We start from the raw sequence: 19,685 nt of genomic DNA, 5'->3' as shown, positions 1-19,685 counted from the left end.
TTGATAAAAATCGGCAAGAGGTACCATAAAGGGAAGATTTTTTTGATCATTTTTTTCAATATCTCGCACCGCTTGCAAGATTGAGCCTACTTCCGGTTGGAGTTCGTAATTCCTGTATAATTAGTATTTTCTTTCTCCTTACATTTAGTATGTTATGAGCAAATACATTACATACACAATTAATTATAATGTCTGTGATATATGGTTTTCATTGGGCAAAACACTCCAAACAATAAAGGTACTCTTTAGCCTGGAGAAATGGTTATCCTTCGTTTTTTATTATCACTTGGCCATGAAAAAACGCGAGAGATATACAACCCTTGTATACAACTGTTATGTTGGAATGCATAACTCATAGGATATAATGCTTTACTTTTTTTAAAATTTCAACACTTCCAATGTACCCCTAAAAATGTAATAAAGAAATAACGGTCTTTTTTTAAAATATTCAATTAGAACTGGACAATCTACACAAAATTTGAAATCGACCAGCGAAAACGGTACGTTTCTAGCACTTGCGGTTTTCGAGATCTTATTATCGAAAGGATTGGAGACAAACATATAAACTTAGCATTTTAATATATAGGTAAAACAGGATTTTCAGCTGATCACATTTACATTTGTTGCACAGCTTTTTAAATTTATTTATGTTGTTATTTTTTTAAAGTATACACAGCGATGTAGTGCACAGTAAGTGAATCATGATATTTTTAAAGGTTGGGTTAGTTTATTCTTTTATCCCTGACAGATTTCACTTTCAAGTAATAAAGGTGATACTCAATTATCAAAGAAAGGACACGTCATGTTTTGTGAAAAACATATTTTTTAAAGAAAGTTATTGTTGAACATAACATAACACAACATATTGTTGAACATAATGCTTTTAATCCAACATGAATTAATTATTTTGTTTCTTTGGGTTACAACGTCAATCAATAATGATGATTAAAAAGCAAAAAAAGGGTTCTGAAGAAAGTGTCTCCGAAGAAAATGATCCTCGATTTTGCTAACAAGCGGAAAGACGACAAAAAAGAAAAAAAGAAAAGAAAAGAAAGAAAATGGCACTGAAGTAATAACCCTGAATTTTATATACAATTTCGTGTAAATACTAATATATTGAAGGGAAAAGAACGGAGAAAATTATAATGTATTATCGAAAGAACAAAGCAAATTATAACATACAGTGAAACCTCTGAAATACGGGCACCGATGAGATATGATGATTTGTTCACAAATGAAAGATGTCCATTACAGGGAGGTTACACAAATTTAGATTTCTCACAGCTCATATGCTAAATGTATGCAATACACAGTAAATATATTAGTTATAAATGCAAATACAGGCTAATATCAGAATACTAAAACTCTGTGTTCAAATTACTTATGAAATGAGGTGAAACCCCCTCTCCCTCTGTAAAGAAACAAAAGCATCATTGACAGATGTGTTTATATCTGCGTGTGCTGTGAAATTCTTGTCTGATCATTTTGTTTTTAAGTACAAGCGACACCTCTCTAGAAATTTTTTAATACATTTACTGACTTTTCTAAAAGTAATAGAAACCCAGTAGGTACACTACATGCAATATTATTATTAAATACTGAAAATGTAGATGGAACTAATCAATCATGACGGTTTATGATTTTCATAGGAAAAAGACTGTCTACTTTAAAAATTCTGAGGGCACTAGCAACTGATCGAAATTTGCTTGTAACTCCTGGACCAATTGAAGGGATTAATTGAAAATCTACATTCAAACTGTAGTAAGTATATCCTGTACTAAATATGTAAGAACTGAGAATAATTCCCGCCTGTTATGAAGAGGTTACTAAAAGGTTGCGGGTAGAAGAATATTGTCCGTGTCCGCACCGAAGGGTAGGCGTAAAAAGAAGGCTATCTCCACATATTTTTGCCGGGACAGAAATTTTGTCCATATTATGAAAATGTTCGCTATTAAAAAGTGTCCGCTAAGAGAGGTTTCACTGTATTAAGAAAATAGGAAAGCAAATGATATTAAAAAAAAAAAGAACAGAGAAGCAATCCTTCTCAATTTTATGTTTCTTTCGTACTTCGCAATCTCTGGTAGACTCATTAATAAAAGCAAAATCAAAATAGTCCAGGAACTCAGCTCCTTCTGGGGGAACAATTTCACGTTGATATAACATCACATCTTTCACATCTTCTATAGGAAGAAATGGTAGAGGATCAATTTAGTAGCAAAATTGTTTGAAATAGTCATATGTGAGATGACATTGTGAGAGTCCAAGGGATTGGAGCTTACGTCATGTGCTAGAAATATCCCTGCTTGATAACATTCTCCCTCAAAACTGTCTTTATTGTCTGCATTACAGAAAGTTCAAAATCCAACACCACTCAGGCCACATTAGGGAGAGATCCAAGGTGGACTTCCTAACGAAAACAGGAAAGCTTCTCATGACTTTTCAACAACGTATAACATTTCTAACGGAACACGAATCACATATACAGTAACTGCAAGAGCCTCCGGAGAGCTAACAAAAGGTTATCATTCAGCAAGCTTGGTACGGGGTTATCTTCTCCTCTGCATATCAGGGCATAGGGGTTATTCTTCTCGGTGTCATTTTTCCGAGATTATTTTCTCCCCGAGGTAATTTTTTCAGGACATTCCTTTTTTTCCTACACTCAGTACAGAAAGAATATACTGTACGTGTCACGTTCAGCAGTCGAATTAAGAATAAATTACTTTTGAGATATCCTTGTAGACATAAACCCGTTTTCAGTGTAATACAGTGGAACTTATTTATTTTTAAATTTTCACAGCTGGTATATTATATGGTTTTAGGTATCTTAATTTACTACCGATATCTTATACTGGCCCCTACCGTCCCAATAGAATTATTGTCACATTAATCAAAATTGGATAAATTTTATAAAGCTATTGTAGGAAATGTGTTGATTATCCTATTACAAAAATCCGTGATACTGTTAGGAAACAACAAACAGCAATAGATACATAATTTGTTAGTTGACAGTGAAATTTGCTACATACATAGTCGATAAATATGAACTTCTTCCTGTAAAATTCATAAAATCTGTCAATTATTAAGTTACGGTTAACAAACCTCATCATTAAGAATATGGTGGATGTCCTGGGGATCCAGACCCTCTACGAAATCTTGACTTTTCTGTATATTTAGTATAGTTTTAGTGGTGATTTTTCCAAACTTTAATATAATTTATATTCATGTTAAACTTGGAAGAGTCCAGTTTAATATGAAACTTGGAATCCACCTCCCGCAATAAATTCCTGCGTACTTGCCTGTCCATTATATTTGGTGAAGTTCATCTTCCAAGCGATGAAATTAAATAATTAATTCAGGTTTAATCATTACACACACACACACACACACACACACACACTATGGTTGGCAGTGTAAAAATTGCGGGGACCCTCACTACATTACTGCTTTCGGGTAACCGAGTGTATCGAGTTTTCGCACCATTTGCAAGCCGCGGAAAGAGAAAAAAACGAGCTACAAACCTGACATTGGCGTGAAAAGCTCAATAATTAGGAGATATATTGATTAAAGATCACGTGTGTAAAACCATGTATCTGGGGTACTAACATGTTGAGAACGTACTTATCGGGGACGGGAAGTGAGTGATGTAACTTCCGCAAAATAATATTATGCTAGTGAGGGAACATGTAAACACACCAACATATATGTACTACATTGGGGTACAATGTGTAATTATAGTTGTTTTCTCTGTCGTCTTGTGGGGAAAAGTACGATTCCATCATTCTTGTACATTGCAGTTACATCATACACACTGGGGAACTTCCGGTCTATCAATACGTCATGACAACTGTTGCAAACTTTTCGTATATCTCGCCTAAAATTTTAGTTATCAGTACTCCACGCTTGGACTTAGAGCCTCAGGGTCTTATGCAGAGTCATTCTGATGCTTGATTAGGGCCATACTAAGGAGTTTGACTATGTTTGCTGCAGTAGTCAGGGCTTTAGTAATACGCTAATCATATGTAAAAATGAGTCTGCTTGAGACCCGAAGCGTGTATCATATGGCCTAAAAATGTCATAAGCAAATATTGAAAGAGGGCCTCTTTCCGTACTGGTTTGCGTTGAAACAATGAAAATTTTGTATTTTAAATTGCGATTATCGGCATAGCGATTATAATTGCTTGTTGCAGTATTTGCGCTGTGTTTCCATTCTAAAATTTTGCAAAAACCTATAAGGAATGAGCACCAGAGTTTGCCTATAGCAAATATTTGCAGTTAAACCCACCAGACAAAAAAGTTAAAAATCGAACTCAAATCATCTTCGAAAATCTGAGCCATACGAAATAACGTGTCAAACCGCATCAGTCATCTCCAGTGTGAAATCAACTTGCAGAAAGGGCCGATGATTCAGAAAGCCGTTGCATAATATTGTGGCCTATACAGCGTGTAAGGAAAATCTGTGTGTTTTTCACATGTGAGGTACAACAACTGTTACAAGAAGTATAGCATCAATAATAATAATAATAATAATAATAATAATAATAATAATAATAATAATAATAATAATAATAATAATAATAAATAACCTTCCATCGAGACTTTGGTACTAAAAGACAATATATGTAGTCGATATCAGTAATTCCTCAGACCAAGGATCAACGACAAAGAACTAATTATTAAGCATCTTGAATACCTCCACCATTTTTATTCTTCAGCCCATTGATTTATATGCCGAAGTATTCTTCTGTTTCTTTGAAATAAGCGGAGTTTTCAACGGTTTTATTTTACTCATGTTTTCTTCAGATCTATTTATATATACCCTGCTTTGTAAAAATGATCTTTTATTATATACCAATATAATATTACTTTAATTAATTTCATTTATAAATATTAAAAATATACAACTCAGAATTTAATTTCCAGAAGAGTAAGAGACATTTAAATAGACCTAAAGAAACAATCAGTAATATACTTCGACATATAAATCAATGGGTTGAAAAAGAAAAATGGCTGAGGTATTCACGACTCTTAATGTGCATCATTCACTGTTCACACATTATATCTGAACATTTTTGTATATCGTTCGTACGTGTGAGGGTCCTTCACGCTGGTCTAGTGGCTAGCACGTGCGCCTTTGGTGTACAGGGTCCTGGGATCGATTCTCAGTGGCAGAGTTCTTGTGATTTTTAACTGCCCTCGATATTTCTGTGTTCGTGTCCCTGTCGGGGGCGCTAAGTAGAAAAATAAGAAAGAAGCCAGGAAGTGGAATAGCGCGTACGTCTGGTGCGTGAAGTCACTGGTTCGATACTAGCTCACGCTAAGTAAGCTTTATGGTGAACAAATACCGCAGGTGTGCATGGTTTTTCTCATTACCTCACATTTTCTTCAGGTCATTCATTATTATCAGTGTCTCTTATAAAACTCAAAGATTTCATCTTACGTGTGTGTAGTACTAATACATTGAATGTTAAAGAATTTTTTAAGTTAAACAATTTCTGAAAACGAAGTAAAGCAAATAATGTCATATGAGGAAATTCTTACAACTTTTTTCAATTTGGAACAAAATGGATGGAGAATAAAAGTCTAAAAAGGAAGAAGCGCACAGGTTATCACGTATCAGGATGAATAAAAACCTGGTGATTTCACTATTAATACTATCTAACTTCTAGTTACAACCTTCGGGAAAGCACCTAGGGAGTAGGATACGAAGACAAAACTATATTGTGTCTTACATTCACATAGGAGGATCCGCATCTTACATTAACAGTGTAGTTAAGTAATAATTTGCAGCAACTTTAGATCATCGGAGAAACCTTTCATCACCACTATCCCCAACCGCCCCTCTGAGGAGTATGCTCCCGTACACTCACCAGAAATGTCTGTTTCTTCAGATATTTCAACGTCTATACAAGCGCCAACTGAAACTTAAGACAGAATCTTTGTGTGTATTGCACATGTCACACGGATGTGATTTAAGTTTTTGCAATCTACAAATTTCGCACAAAGAATTTCTGCCAAGAATCAAACATTTGGTTTGAATTTTTTCTGACTTGTAGGGCTAATTTCTAGATTTAAGAATCAATGTACATATTTTTTATAGTTCATATAGAATTGAGGGTGTATCCGAGAAAAAAGTAGAAACATTTGCGCTACGTTAGTATTAATATACAGAGTATAAAGAAAAATAAACTAACGTTTACGTCAAAATCTTTAATAAGCAAATAAAAAAGAAAAATAAATTGTAAGGGATCCCAAGATAAGGTTCTAAATACTGTGAAAATATGGGATTAGGATGGGAAGAAGTTTCTGGGTGACAAATTATATATTGAAAATATCTCGTAAAACCCATATCTGGCAGGATACTGACACCAGTGTGCATCATAAATATGTATACTTAACAAAAAATGGTTAGCAATTTGGATTGCGTGAATATAATTTGTGCATACATTATAAACAAAACTGCATTATCTAGAACAATTACAAAAGTAATTTAATTCCGCTCTGCCATCCAAAGTAAAATCGTACTGAAATTTTGTGGAACTTTTTTCTTCTTCTTTTGACTGTAAGACAACTTACGTATTCCATGTTCCGATTTACTAGGTGAACTTACTGTATCTACTAACGTATACGAAACTAAAAGAATACACTTCACGCATAACACAGAGCTTGTCAGTTGCCTGACACTGTCCCACAACAAAATTTCCAACTTTCATAGAATGAAATAAAATTTAAAAATTAAAAAAATTAAAACTCACTTCTAAGCATAAACATATTTTTATAATTCCCTTTACGAACTCAACAAAAGCTTGTTTTCTGAAAATGTACTATGAATGGCGATGATAATCGTCCATTTATTTTGAAACTAGTTTCAAAGGGAAGATGCATGACTTCAAGAGACTAAACATATAAGGTAGAGTCGTTTTGGCGCATCATTAGCGTCATACTAAAGGCCTGACTACGGCAGGAAACATGTTAGTCGAACTCTTTAGTATGGCACTAATCACGCGTCAGAACGACTCTGCATAAGGCCCATAGACAGCAGAACTGAATGTCAGAATATCTTTAGTCTAACGTTCAGATTGATCGTAACGTTTGAGTTCGCCTTACTACTAAGAAGGGCATATAGGCTATATACAGTGCGATTCACAAGCAGCCAAACTCTGAGTTTAAAATATTATACTTGGTAAACACGAAAATACTTATGACTATTGCTCTTTGCGTTATTTGTTAGGGATCTACGGAAATGTCTTGGTATCACAGATAATCATCAAGCGACAGCGGAAGACTAGTTTGCAAGAAGTCAAGGACCAAGGAAAGCGAATCCATTATCTCACTCAAGAACTTAGTTGCTTTTGTAGAAGTGCATTTTGCAACAAATCTAGGTCCATGTTCCGTTAAGGGGGTCCAAAACTACACTGGATCCCCTTAAGCTAACCTAACCTTACCTGACCTAACCTAACCTAATAGAACTTAATATAACATTATATTATGTAATCAAACGAAAATCAATAGAAAGAAGTGGTGTCAAAGACACTGGACCCCCTTAACGGAACATTGACCCAAATCTATGAACTTTTCCTCTATATATTTTAGCAGCAGTTCCTTGTTATTCCCTTACTCAGAAGAAACAAGAATATATGATCCAGTGTAACGTTATCTCAAGCAAGTGCTATTGCAGACAGTGCTGGAAGCAGGAGACAATCAGTCGTTTCTAGGTGGCCTATTGTGAAGCCATTTTTTCTCAACAAAACTATAAATTCAGATATGATATGCACCCTGATATTATAACTCACATCGTTGCTATGTTTCGAATGCTATTCCTGGTTGCAACGGGACGAGGCGAAGACCCATAAATTCAACACAAGCATGAAGACGTTCCGCGAATTTTTCAGAGAACGACTGGTATCAAAAGATTTGTGCACCACTCACCTACATGATTTGAGGCTGTCAGGTTTTTATCAGTGCAACTATCATAAGAATACCACATACAGCAAAATCAGTTTGTTTCTTCAATATTTGCAGTAAGTCAGAATCGAAACCATTAATGGCACTCCAGCTATACATAGACCAACTTATGTCGCCAGGTCAGTTGTGCCTTGAGGTTAATGGAAGTTACTTTGAACAACTTTGAAAAAGTACTGTAAGGCATTTGTAGTTTAAATTAAACTAAAATTTATTTCTTGGAAAAGAAAAGAACGTAGAAAATGTTATGCATCGCTACTTCCTTTGTCTATAACCGAATAATTTCAGTTCAGAGTTTAGGGATTTTAAATTGAACTATATATATATACATCATATTTCAACCCACTATCTTTTATAAAACTGGATATAGGGGGTACGTAATAATACTGTATATTTTCTTTGTTGTGTAACCTCATATTATTTTAATGGTATATTTTGACATTTTTAGTGTAAACCTTCGTAGCAATGAAACATCAAAATATACAAACATGAACTAGTAACTGCGAATGGAATTCTGAAACGAATACGAGGAGGAATTACAGTACGGGTTCATGTAGAAACATTGGGTTACTTTTTTTTTTTTTTTTTTTTTTTTCAGCTTCGGATTTATCATCTCAAAACCTATAAATATGCCGAGACGCTTAGGAACTTTAACAATCATTTTACTTACTTGTATTTGCGATTTCTGTATTAATGTATTAACGTTTCGAATAATAAAAATATAAACATAATAAAAAGGAACTGACTCATTGTGGTAGGGCTGTGCGAAGTACACCTTCAAGTACAATTCAAATGTTGGTGCATCATATTGTGAAATGATGGGCTAAATCTGTGTTCTTTGCTCTGTTAAGGAAGGTTGCAAGCTCGCTTTAATGTTTTTATTTTTGTGCCAATGCTGTATGTACTTTCTAGTAATTGTCCTCTATTATAGTTTCTTTAACCACCCCTTATCTATGTAAAGTTTTTTTTAAAATATACTAGTCCTTATTGCTCGAAATAAAATTTTTGAATCAACATTATTATTATTAACGTTTCGAATGGATTCAAGTTAGATGTTCAGCTTTAGCATCTCTGTGATGTTCCTTGACCTCTACTTTCAGCATTCATTTTGTCTTTACTATCAAGGCAATTGCACTTAATCTTGTAGACGCCTGAATTTCCATTACAGTCGGTGTAATTGCTCTTGAATTGTTTAATATTTCTTTTTTCAAAGGTTTGGAGATTTTAGAACAAAAATAAAAGCATTAATGTGAGCTGGCGACGTTCTCCGCCCCCCAAAAAAGTCTTTTTACAGTTTGCTCCACCATCATATGACGTATGACTGACAACTATCGGCAAGGTACAGTTCGCACTGCTCTACCCTAGTGAATTACGTTTCTTTTATTTTCCTGGTGTTTTTATTATCTTTCCTCCAGCTTTTATTCTCTGTGAACAAGGCTCTAGTGGAGAGCCAAAACCTCGGAACTACAACATATATTCAAGTACCACAAATACAAGTAAGTGAAATAAAATCTGTAAATAGCAAGATTCACCCTCGAATCGCATACATATAGATGGTTTAGAGTGAAAACCGTTATATACAAAAACGCAAACTTTACAGTATGAGCAAGAAACTTATGTATGACCTTCACACTTAGTCTTGTGCAAAACCGATCCACATATTTTTTTGTAAGGAGCAACACGATGTTTTAATATTTATTTTATACCAGCTGTAATATGTAGAATACGGTTTTTACATTCCAGCGAAATTACCCAAAAAGTCATTTTCGATAAAACCTTAACTTAGGAGGTTTTGACTCTAAGACACCGAAATATCAAATCTCAAAACTGGAAAACGTATTTGAAATTATTTCGAACTATTCATGGAAGTTTCAATAATAATAATAATAATAATAATAATGTAAACTATCATAAGGAATTAGGTGGAAAGATATACGGAAAATTGCATCAACACAGGCAAAACTACTATATTACGAATTGAATTATAAAGAGGGTTGCGAAATGGATCCACATCAACACAATTAGGAGTATTCCCATCATAACCTTCACACCACAACTCCTTGCCTATTACTTCTACGTACTACGTAACTATTCCACATCCAATTTATTCCAGACATAGTGATAATCCCTTCTTGTTGCAAAGGAAATAAATAAACGGTCATTTGGATTTGTAATACAGTAGAAACCCGCTAGTCCGGCCCAAATGAGATCGGAAGCCCAGTCGGAACGCAAAGTAGGTTGGATTGTTAGAGGAACACTTCTATTTACTTACAAGCACGATACAAAGACGGTGGTTTAATTGGAAATATTGTCTCAGTATTATTATGAAATAATCATACTATAAAAATGTTAATACCGTACAGTACACTTCAGTACACACACTAAAACTGTATTATCTTAAAACAATACAAAAACATGCAAAGATAGCAGAGGATATTCAACAACAGACTTACAGCACAGGAAATGAGTCACCGACAAGTATGTACAGACATGAAGGATTGTTGGAGTGAAACGTACACAATGCCTGATGATAGCATGATCGGACTAAGCGAGGTTCTACTGTAATAATAATAATAATAATAATAATAATAATAATAATAATAACCAATCGTAGTTTGCTCCTATCGTCAATTCACAAAGTCTCAAAATAAAAAAGAAATCAATGATCGCACATTGAACTGAGCTGGAGCTAGTAGAATCGTTATCTTGTATCTCTTCATTCAATAAGTAACTTAAATGTATTGACAAGAACTTGAAGAAATAAAATACATATTTCCATAAGATTAGATTTTATTGGAGAAACGAAAACTAATAAAATGTATATTTTGTATTTCATAAAAATAGTTTAGTATAAAAGAAAGATTTTACTACATTTCGAAAGACTACTATTTTAGTATCTGAACAGACAGTTCGCATCATGAAAAGTCATATCAGTATTTAACCTATATAAGAAAAATTCAAAGAAGAAAATATATGATTATCTTTTTTATTTTTTATCTGCTATTACCGCAAATGCATTATAATTTCCTTAATATTTATCCATACCTTTTATTACATATTCATACAGTAAAACTATTGCTTCTAAGAACAGATCTTTTTCGTATGGTAGAAATTTACTTTTGCAACGTATCATCAATTCAAACACATATTATGTATTGAAGAAAACCTGCCAGGAGTAATGCATTTAAGAAAAAAAAAAGACATGAAACTATTATCTGATACTGATATTCAGAGTAAAAGTGTTCGAGATTAGGTTGGAAATTAGACGGGACACCTTCTCGCCGGGTACCGTGTTGGTGGGCTAACTACTAGACAATCCAACAAAGATGCAAACTTCTCTGGGTTCATGTCTACCTATTTTGCCTGGATTTATGTATGCCTTCAGACATTATTGTTTTATTTCTGCTAAAACCATATTTTAAGTAGGAATAAAGATGTGAATGTGCACTTTATTAATCTTTTTCACTTTTTTTTATTTAGTCATTTATTTCTCTTGAATATTGCTTTCGAGAAACTAAGCATTTCAATATTTCTAACTCATTGCATCTAATCGTGAATTTTATCGTTGTATATTGTATCTACCAAATATATCTTACATCTCGACAATTTCTTTTCTCAATAACTTCAAGACGTGTTGACCACTTTGGATTGATTAACCAGTTCAGAAATTATTGGCAGTAAAGCGTGAAGGGAGGTGAGCGACCTGTTGCTAACAATGTATCAATTATTGATCATCAGTGATTTCATCAATATTCAAACCTCCGAGCCTATCCGATATTATCCTAAAGGTAACGCCATTGCTACGTAATCCTTACGCAGACAAGTATAGTAATTAATACACCAACATGATAAGCCGGAAACAAGGGTTCAATCTAGAGCGCAGTCGCAAACTTTTATTATGTTTAAATTTAGCTCGTCTATAACAGAATACATATTTGAATACATAGTTTGTATTCTCACTTCTGAAAGTAATATTAGTCGAAACTCTACATCAAATAACTAAAGCACAAAACTGACGTTAGGTATAAAAAAGCTTCTATCCTGTATAATAGATTAAGAAATACGAAATATCATAAAGAATAAAAATGTTGCACAAAATATACACAGAACAGGCAAAAAGCTACAAAAAATCGTAGAATTTCTTTTACGTACAATCTGTCTAAACTAGATCAAACAAAAATACACATATAAAATAAAGCATTTTCCTTTGATACAACATTAACAACGGTTTAAAAGAAGTTAAAACTAGATCTCTAAGATTAGAAATCCAACTTCAGTTTCTAAACAATTCTTCCCACATTTTCGTGAAAAATACATTTTAACGTCACATACATGCCACGATTTATAATAGTAATTGAAAGCACAGAAACTCTTGTTAGGCCATTTCGATTACATTGCAGTTCAATAGAAATATTCATCTGTTATTCTTTCGCTAGTTACATAATTTGAAAAAGAAATAGCTACTCAGGGAAATCAATACAAAATTACACCGATTATTCATATATATATATATATATATATATATATATATATATATATATATATATATATATATATATATTGCTGAGGTCATTTTCATTTTATACAGGGTACACATAACGTATTGTGCTGATTCCAAAGTTAAGGAATTTACTTCTCACCTTAAGGGAGTACACCAATGTATTTTTAAATTAACTGCCCTGCATATGTTACCTGAAACCTGAATATCAATATACCACCGTCTGTTTTAGGTAATAGAATTCTTTGCTTTCTTTAGTTCATTGTAAACAAAATACTTAACATGTTTCCAAGACCTTTTATCAAGAATGCCACCTGCTAAAGATATACATTTTACACAATCAGCTTTTCCAGGGATCTTTTTCAGCAGAAAAAATTTAGACATATGTTCCTTAACAGCATCCTTTTCTTCTTCAGACCATGGGTCTTTCTGATGCAAAGTGTTATGAGCCCTACTATTTTTACCACGTTTCTTCTTCCTTTGTACCTTCTCTTTCTCATTCAGGTCTTCATCTTCTTTGTGGTCAAATCCATTATCACAAAGTATATTATCTGTACCATTTTCAGAAACAGGATAAGTAGTTCGTGATTCAGACTCTTCTTTATCACATTCCATTGAATCTTCTGCATTACTATCATTGCCACTATCCTCTTCTATGGAAAGATTGTCAATGTCGTCCAGTGTTTTCCCATAGTAATTATTCAGATTGCCTTTATCAGCAGCCATAAATAATTTGCTTGTTTTAGCAACTGTTAGAGTGCTATCTGGAAGTCTATAGAATTCTTTATGGACGTCAAGATCATGTCCGAGAAATGATGCAATATTTTGCATTTCACACTTCTTTAAGTTTAAAATTTGTGCTATCGTGGCAATATGTTTACGAAGCTTTGTGGACGTAATAAATTCTGGATGTGCAGCTCCACATTCCTTTGCATACCGATGAAGAACATCCCATCCTCGGTAGCATTCTTCTGAATTATATTGAACTTTCGCAAAAATGTATTTATTACTAGAACACACTCCAACCTTTTCCCTCATTTGCACCAGTAAGTCGATTGCCTCCTTCATTTCTGAGGTCAGTAATATTGGAACTTTTCTCCCTTTCTTTCCTCTTGTGTAAACAAGCGTCAGAGAGTGAAGTAACTGTTTCTCAAAACTTGACAAAAATGCAACCACTTCACTGTTAGTTGTACAGCCATTTTTCTCTTTGTATGTCTTAACTTCTATTCTCTGCGCTTCACCGCTTCTTCTTCTGTTGAAGAGAATAACTGCTGCCAGTGTAGCCTGACAAAGATCTTCCCATGACTTTTTGTCAGGTAGATGTTTTAGTCGTTCTGCTGCTTCTGCTATCTTCTTAGATAAGTGTGTTTTCAGTTTCTTTAGATCTTCTGCTAATGGTAATAATTCTGGTTTATTCCACTTTTGCCTAGCAATGGTTCTAAGTGCATGAGATGAAACTTCATTTGTCCATTCCAAGTTACATAGCTCGAAAAAGTCCTCTGCTTCTTTCCTTAATTCCATGTTCCTCATTTTCAGTGCTTCTCCTTTCAGTATCATCGCACAGCTTTTAAGTGCATGGCCAAGTTTCAAAGCTAGTGAAGGTATCTTGTAACACTCGTCAGTATTACTGTATCCACAAACGGTTTTCACAGCCTGCACAATTTTGGAGAAGTTCTCTACTTTTATGCAATCTTTAAAACTATTAACGTCCTGACTAATTTTTCTCATTTCTAAAAGTAGCCTGCCCAATTCCCTTAATTTCTGGCTTATATATGTATAGAGATGAGTGTCACTGGCATGTTTCTGGCATAACTTAGCTCCATATGTGAGAATAAGATCATCATTCTTCACAGCAAGGGAAATACTGTCACACTTCATTCGTGAAAGAACTTTCTCCTTCAGGTCAATTTTTCGTGGACAGCCAACCAAGAGATCTCCCAAGGCAGTTCTTTTAGAATATTTTTTTCTACTTCCGTTTTTATCCAAACAATTTTTTGAATGTTTCCACATATGGGATCTTTTGAAAAAGCCAAGACAATTTTCACATGCAACATACTGACTGGGAGAGCCTGACCTCTGAGATCGTTTGGTGGGAATAATAACACCAGCTTCTTTCTCTATTGAATTTTGATTGTGTTGAAAGTTGCCAGCATTTCTTAGTTTTATCAAAGCTGTTCTTCTTTCTTGGGAACCCTTCTTTAAAGACAAAACGTCAATTACTTCCCTTTCATTATAATGTTTCCTAAATAAGTGTTTGCTTAGTTTTGAAAACATTTTCGAACAATACAAACAAGAAGCTTTTCTGTCATATATTCTTTTACCTGCCGCATTATTAGATTCAGCTACGTGTACACGCTGTCGATCTTCTTTCAAAATATATTTAAGTGCCGTCTTTCGTAATTCAAAAATTTCAGAATGATTGGAATCGGAGCAACTAGAACATTCTACTATATCACTGTTACTAATAGCTTCACCTGTTCTATTTGTTACGTTATTAGAATTGCCCAATTCAATACGTTCCTTAACAGAGCTCTGAAAAGTTATCTCACTCCAGGGAATTATTGTCCTATCTGATATTGCAACATCTGTTGATTCACTGTTACACGAAACACTTTCTTCACCAGGGTCATAATCCGGATCATCAATATCACTTGCACCTGATATAGCATCGTCTTCAAAACTGCTAATATTCGTTAAAGCGTTGCTTTCTTCACTTTTACAGATGGTTACTTCACTTTCTTCAGAAGAACTATCTGAATATTCTACGAGACGTAAATTGTGTTTTTTGTTTTCGTTATTTTTTGTTGCTTTTCCTGCTTGTTTACACAAAGTAAGTTTTGAATACATATCTTTGTGGTTCGTTTCAGATTCAATATCTGGTAGTACGCTTCTTTTTATCTTCCTTCGAACTGTTTCTAAAGATCCTTCTTCGTTTGTTTCCGATTGAAGCAGTAACTTTTCTTCTGTCATGGAAACGGGAACTGAAAGGATTTCGTTGTGGTTCATTTCAGATTTAACATCTGTTACTAGACTTCTTTGTATTTTCCTTGAAATGCTTTCTGAAGATCCCTCTTCGTTTGTTTCAGGTTCAAGTGGTTCCTCGTTTTCTGTTATGAAAACCAGTTCTGAAGAGATTCCATTGTGGTTAATTTCAGATTGAGCATCTGGTAGAAGGCTTCCTTGTATCTTCCTAAGAGCGGTTTCTGAATATGCCTTTCCGTCTGTTTTAGGTTCGAGTGGTACCTCATCTTCTGTCATAAACAGTTCTGAAGACATTCTACTGTGGTTAATTTCAGATTTAAAGTTTTCTTGTATTTTCTTTGAAATGACTTCTGGAGATCTCTCTTCGCTTGTTTCAGGTTTAAGTGGTTCCACATTTTCTGTTATGAAAACCAGTTCTGAAGATATTCCATTATGGTTCATTTCAGATAGAGCATCTTGTAGAAGGCTTCCTTGTATCTTCCTAAGATCGGTTACTGAAGATCCTTTTCCGTCTGTTTTAGGTTCAAGCGGTACGTCATTTTCTGTCATAACCAATTCTGAAGAGATTCCACTGTGGCTCATTTCAGATTTAATACCTGATAGTAAGTTTTCTTGAATTTTACTTGGAATGGTTTCTGGACATCCCTCTCCGTTTGTTTCAGGTTCAAGTGGTTCCTCATTCTCTGTTATGAAAACCAGTTCTGAAGAGATACCACGGGGGCTCATTTCAGATTTAACACCTGGTAATAAGATTTCTTGTATTTTCGTTGGAATGGTTTCTGAAGATCCCTCTCCGTTTGTTTGAAGTTCAAGTGGTAACTGTTTTCCCGTCACGAAAACCAGTTCTGAAGAGATTCCACTATGGTTCATTTCAGATTCAACGCCTGGTAGCAGGTTTTCTTGTATTTTCCTTGGAGTGGTTTCTGAAGATCCCTCTTGGTTTGTTTCAGGTTCAGGTGGTACCTCATCTTCTGTCATAACCAGTTCTGAGGAGATTTCACTGTGGTTCATTTCAGGTTGACCATCCGTTAGAAGGCTTCCTTGAATTTTCCTAAGAGCAGTATCTGAAGATCCCTTTCCGTCTGTTTCAGGTTCAAGTGGTATTTCATTTTCTGGCAGAGTAGAGAATGTTTCCATAGCCTTTGAAACGTCGCATTTGCCTAGAAAATAATTTATTGTCTTATTATGAATTCATATATGTTTATAGACATTTTGCAAAACCTAAAATATCTTACCTTGAATTCAATAAATCGAGTTAGATATCTGACAAGGGAAGGATCACTCAGATCACCCCGAAAACCTACTTCAAATTTCGTTCACGTGTAGGTCAGCCACAAAGAAAGTGCCATTCAAAAATAGCTGCCATTATGAAGTGCAAGGCCTTTGAATAGAAGGCTAAAATTTTGATGGATGCGATCTCTTATACAGAGTTTGGCGAAGTTCCAAAACTGCTAAATATCTCGGTTAGAATGAGTTTTTTTTTTTTTTTTTTTTTTTTTTAACTTAAAGGTGACAGAAGTTTCAGAATATCAACAGAGCTATTGGGTGGGCTTGCCTATAAAATGTAGGGTCCTATTTGGGCCCCAACTTTCATTCTTGAAATTGAAACCCCCATTTTTATTGCAATTTTATATTTACAAAAAAATAAATAAATAAATAAATAAATAAAAATTAAAAAAATAAATAAATAAATGAGAATGTTCTGCTCAAAATTATACGATGTGTCCTGGTCTCTCCAGGGCCGGAAAGTACATTAATAGTGAGAAATGTAAAAGGTTCGGAATGGCTAAAGATTTTACTAAGAATGTGTGTAAAAAACTGAAAGAGCCAGAAGTTGTTTAAAAAAAAGCACTAAACTACCAGGCGGGGGAGGGGGGATCAATTTAAATATACGGAATTCAATCTTGCATTTTTGAAACTGAAACATTAAATATTTTACTGCAGATTCCTCCGTAGCCTTTTCACACTTCTGACCATTAATCTATTTTCCGGTCCTTTACGGTCCAGAACTTACATCCTACAGTTCTAAACAGAAAATATTCTGATTTAGTTTTTTCAGTAAATATAAAATCTGCAATAAAAGGAGGGGATCTAATTTCAAAAGTTGAAGTTGGATCCCATGGGACTCAAACAGGGCCCCACACCTTTTGATCGACTAGTCCGTCCGATAGTTTATTTGATACTCAGCAACTTCTGTCGCTTAGAGATATTTAACAGTTCTGGCACTTTGACAAGAACTGTATAAGAGACGGCGTCAAAATTTTGCCTTTTTATTCAAACGCCTTGCACTTCATAATGGCAGGTAATTTTTTGGTGATACTCTCTTTGTGGCTGACCTACATGTGTACGAATTTGAAGTAAGAATTCGGTGTGATCAGAGTGACCCTTGGGAGATTACATCAGACTCAATTTATACAAAAAGTAAAGAAACATTTTAATTACGCAAATGTTTCTAAAAGTACAATGTGTTTCTTAACCTACTAGTGTCAACTCCCTCCCACCAAAGAAGTGATAAGCACAATTTTCATTGTGGGTCAAGTCACGAAATGGGGTTGCATTAACATTTTTAATTTACCTAACTTTTTCCACATTGAAAGTTGCATACTTCCTGGGTTCAGAATCACTCTTTATGTTATTATTATTATTTGAATCTGGGAGATTAGATTTTAATATGTTGTGTGTGTAATTTTTTGCGTTGTTTGACATTTGTGTTCTTTTAAACAATATTTCACAAACTACTTGACTTTAGAGATCTGAAACAACAATCAGTGTATTCTATACAAAAAACACTACATTTTATGTTCTGCACATATTTTCCCATCTTGTACATTAACAACCCTAAAATTAGTTCCAAGTAAGCATGGTTTTAATTTTCACACCAGTATTTCACTGTGAAGGAACATCAGTTCTAATATTAAGACTCGTGCTTTACTTGGTTCTAAAGAGCTTATGTTTCATTTTTGAAGCCTGATATCCTTTTAATTTATTTTTAAGGGAGGAGACCAGTATAATACCTTCAAAAAATCGATTTTTTTAGTTGTTTGTTGAAAATCCGATGTAAAAATTAGAAAACCGCCGCCGCTAGAGCTGTTTCCGTTTCCCCAGGCGCGCGCGTGTGCTGCGTTGTTGCGCGTAAAGTATTTTTATTACATACGAGATAGGGATAGTAAAACCCATAAAGTTGTGGTGGAGGACAAACCATATGGAGAAGATTTTCCAGTCAAAAAGAAAGAGTGTGTTGGCCATGTGGGGAAGAGAGTTGGGAGGAGATTGAAAGAGCTAAAAGATAAATAAATAAATAAATAAAAGTCTAGGTGGAAAAGGAAAATTGACTAGTGCAGAAATTGGTAAACTTAGTAGTTAATATAGTAAGGCTGTGAGGAAAAACAATAACTCAATGGATAAAATGAGAAATGCAATTTGGGCAACATGGCCCTCCCCAGCTAACTATCCTCAACACAATCTCTACCCAATAGGGCCTGGAAGTTGGTGCAGTTGTCAACATCTAAGAGTAACAAAGAACCTTATCAATTTAAAGCAGGATTTCCTCTCCAAGTATCACAGGCCATTAAACCTGTTTATGAAGACCTTACTAAGCTTGAACTTTTGAAGAGGTGTCCTGATGCACTCTCAAAATGCTAATTAAAGGTTTAATCAATTGGTATGGAAAGTGGCCCCCAAAACAAATATAGGAAGCACTTTAATAGTGGAAATTGCTACTAATGTAGCTGTATGTATTTTCAATGAAGGGCACACTACACTTACGTCAATTCTGAATGAATTTTGAGTCTAAGTTATGCAATAGTGCGATTTGGACTGTACTGAAAGAGATTCCGTCAGAATCCAAAAAGCCCCCCCCCCAAAAAAAAAATCTTTGCACGTGTCAAAAGAGTACAGAATTGCTGCCACAAGATCACGGCTGACTTTCCAAGGGGGGACTCTTCAAGAAGTAGACACATTGGCACATTGTTTGGTGCAGGAATGGATTCTGACTGGTGATTGAAAAAAAATGACACAAAAAACTTTAACCTCAAATTTCTCAGAACGCGTTTTTGGTTATGGCAACCAGCCCAAAGCCTAAACAGAGGTTCAGATGATTTTTTTTCTTTCTTTTTGAAATGTTTCACAATAGTGGCTATCGTCCAAACCTCCAACTTTCTTCAAATTAATTCTGACTTGAAAGGAAACAAATCTTTTGCAAGCAAAATTGTGTGGTTATGGGTTGTTCAAGTTGCGCATTTAATTT

At 34.5% G+C, this 19,685-nt stretch overlaps 2 protein-coding genes across 6 annotated transcripts in view; both read right to left on the bottom strand.

The window, feature by feature from the left end:
• The window catches only part of LOC145690140 (prostaglandin G/H synthase 2-like), a 109,508-nt gene that overhangs the window by 20,795 nt on the left and 69,028 nt on the right, over positions 1–19,685 (bottom strand). The gene's annotated exons all lie outside the window — the stretch shown is intronic.
• Positions 10,739–14,458, bottom strand: LOC145690141 (uncharacterized). Its single transcript, XM_081764742.1, has one exon. It carries the CDS (start codon positions 14,333–14,335, stop codon positions 12,686–12,688), a length of 1,650 nt encoding a protein of 549 aa, XP_081620868.1. The 5' UTR covers positions 14,336–14,458; the 3' UTR covers positions 10,739–12,685.

Source organism: Thermobia domestica, chromosome 7, assembly GCF_964235325.1.
Source record: "Thermobia domestica chromosome 7, izTheDome1.hap1.1, whole genome shotgun sequence".
Lineage (NCBI taxonomy): Eukaryota > Metazoa > Arthropoda > Insecta > Zygentoma > Lepismatidae > Thermobia > Thermobia domestica.
The sequence above is the reverse complement of the archived record's forward strand: the minus strand, read 5'-3'. Positions and strand labels throughout refer to the sequence as shown.

Bases quoted from the DNA above. Each gene is read 5' to 3' on its own strand.
- LOC145690141 (XM_081764742.1), bottom strand. From the start codon at position 14,335: ATGAAGTGTGACAGTATTTCCCTTGCTGTGAAGAATGATGATCTTATT.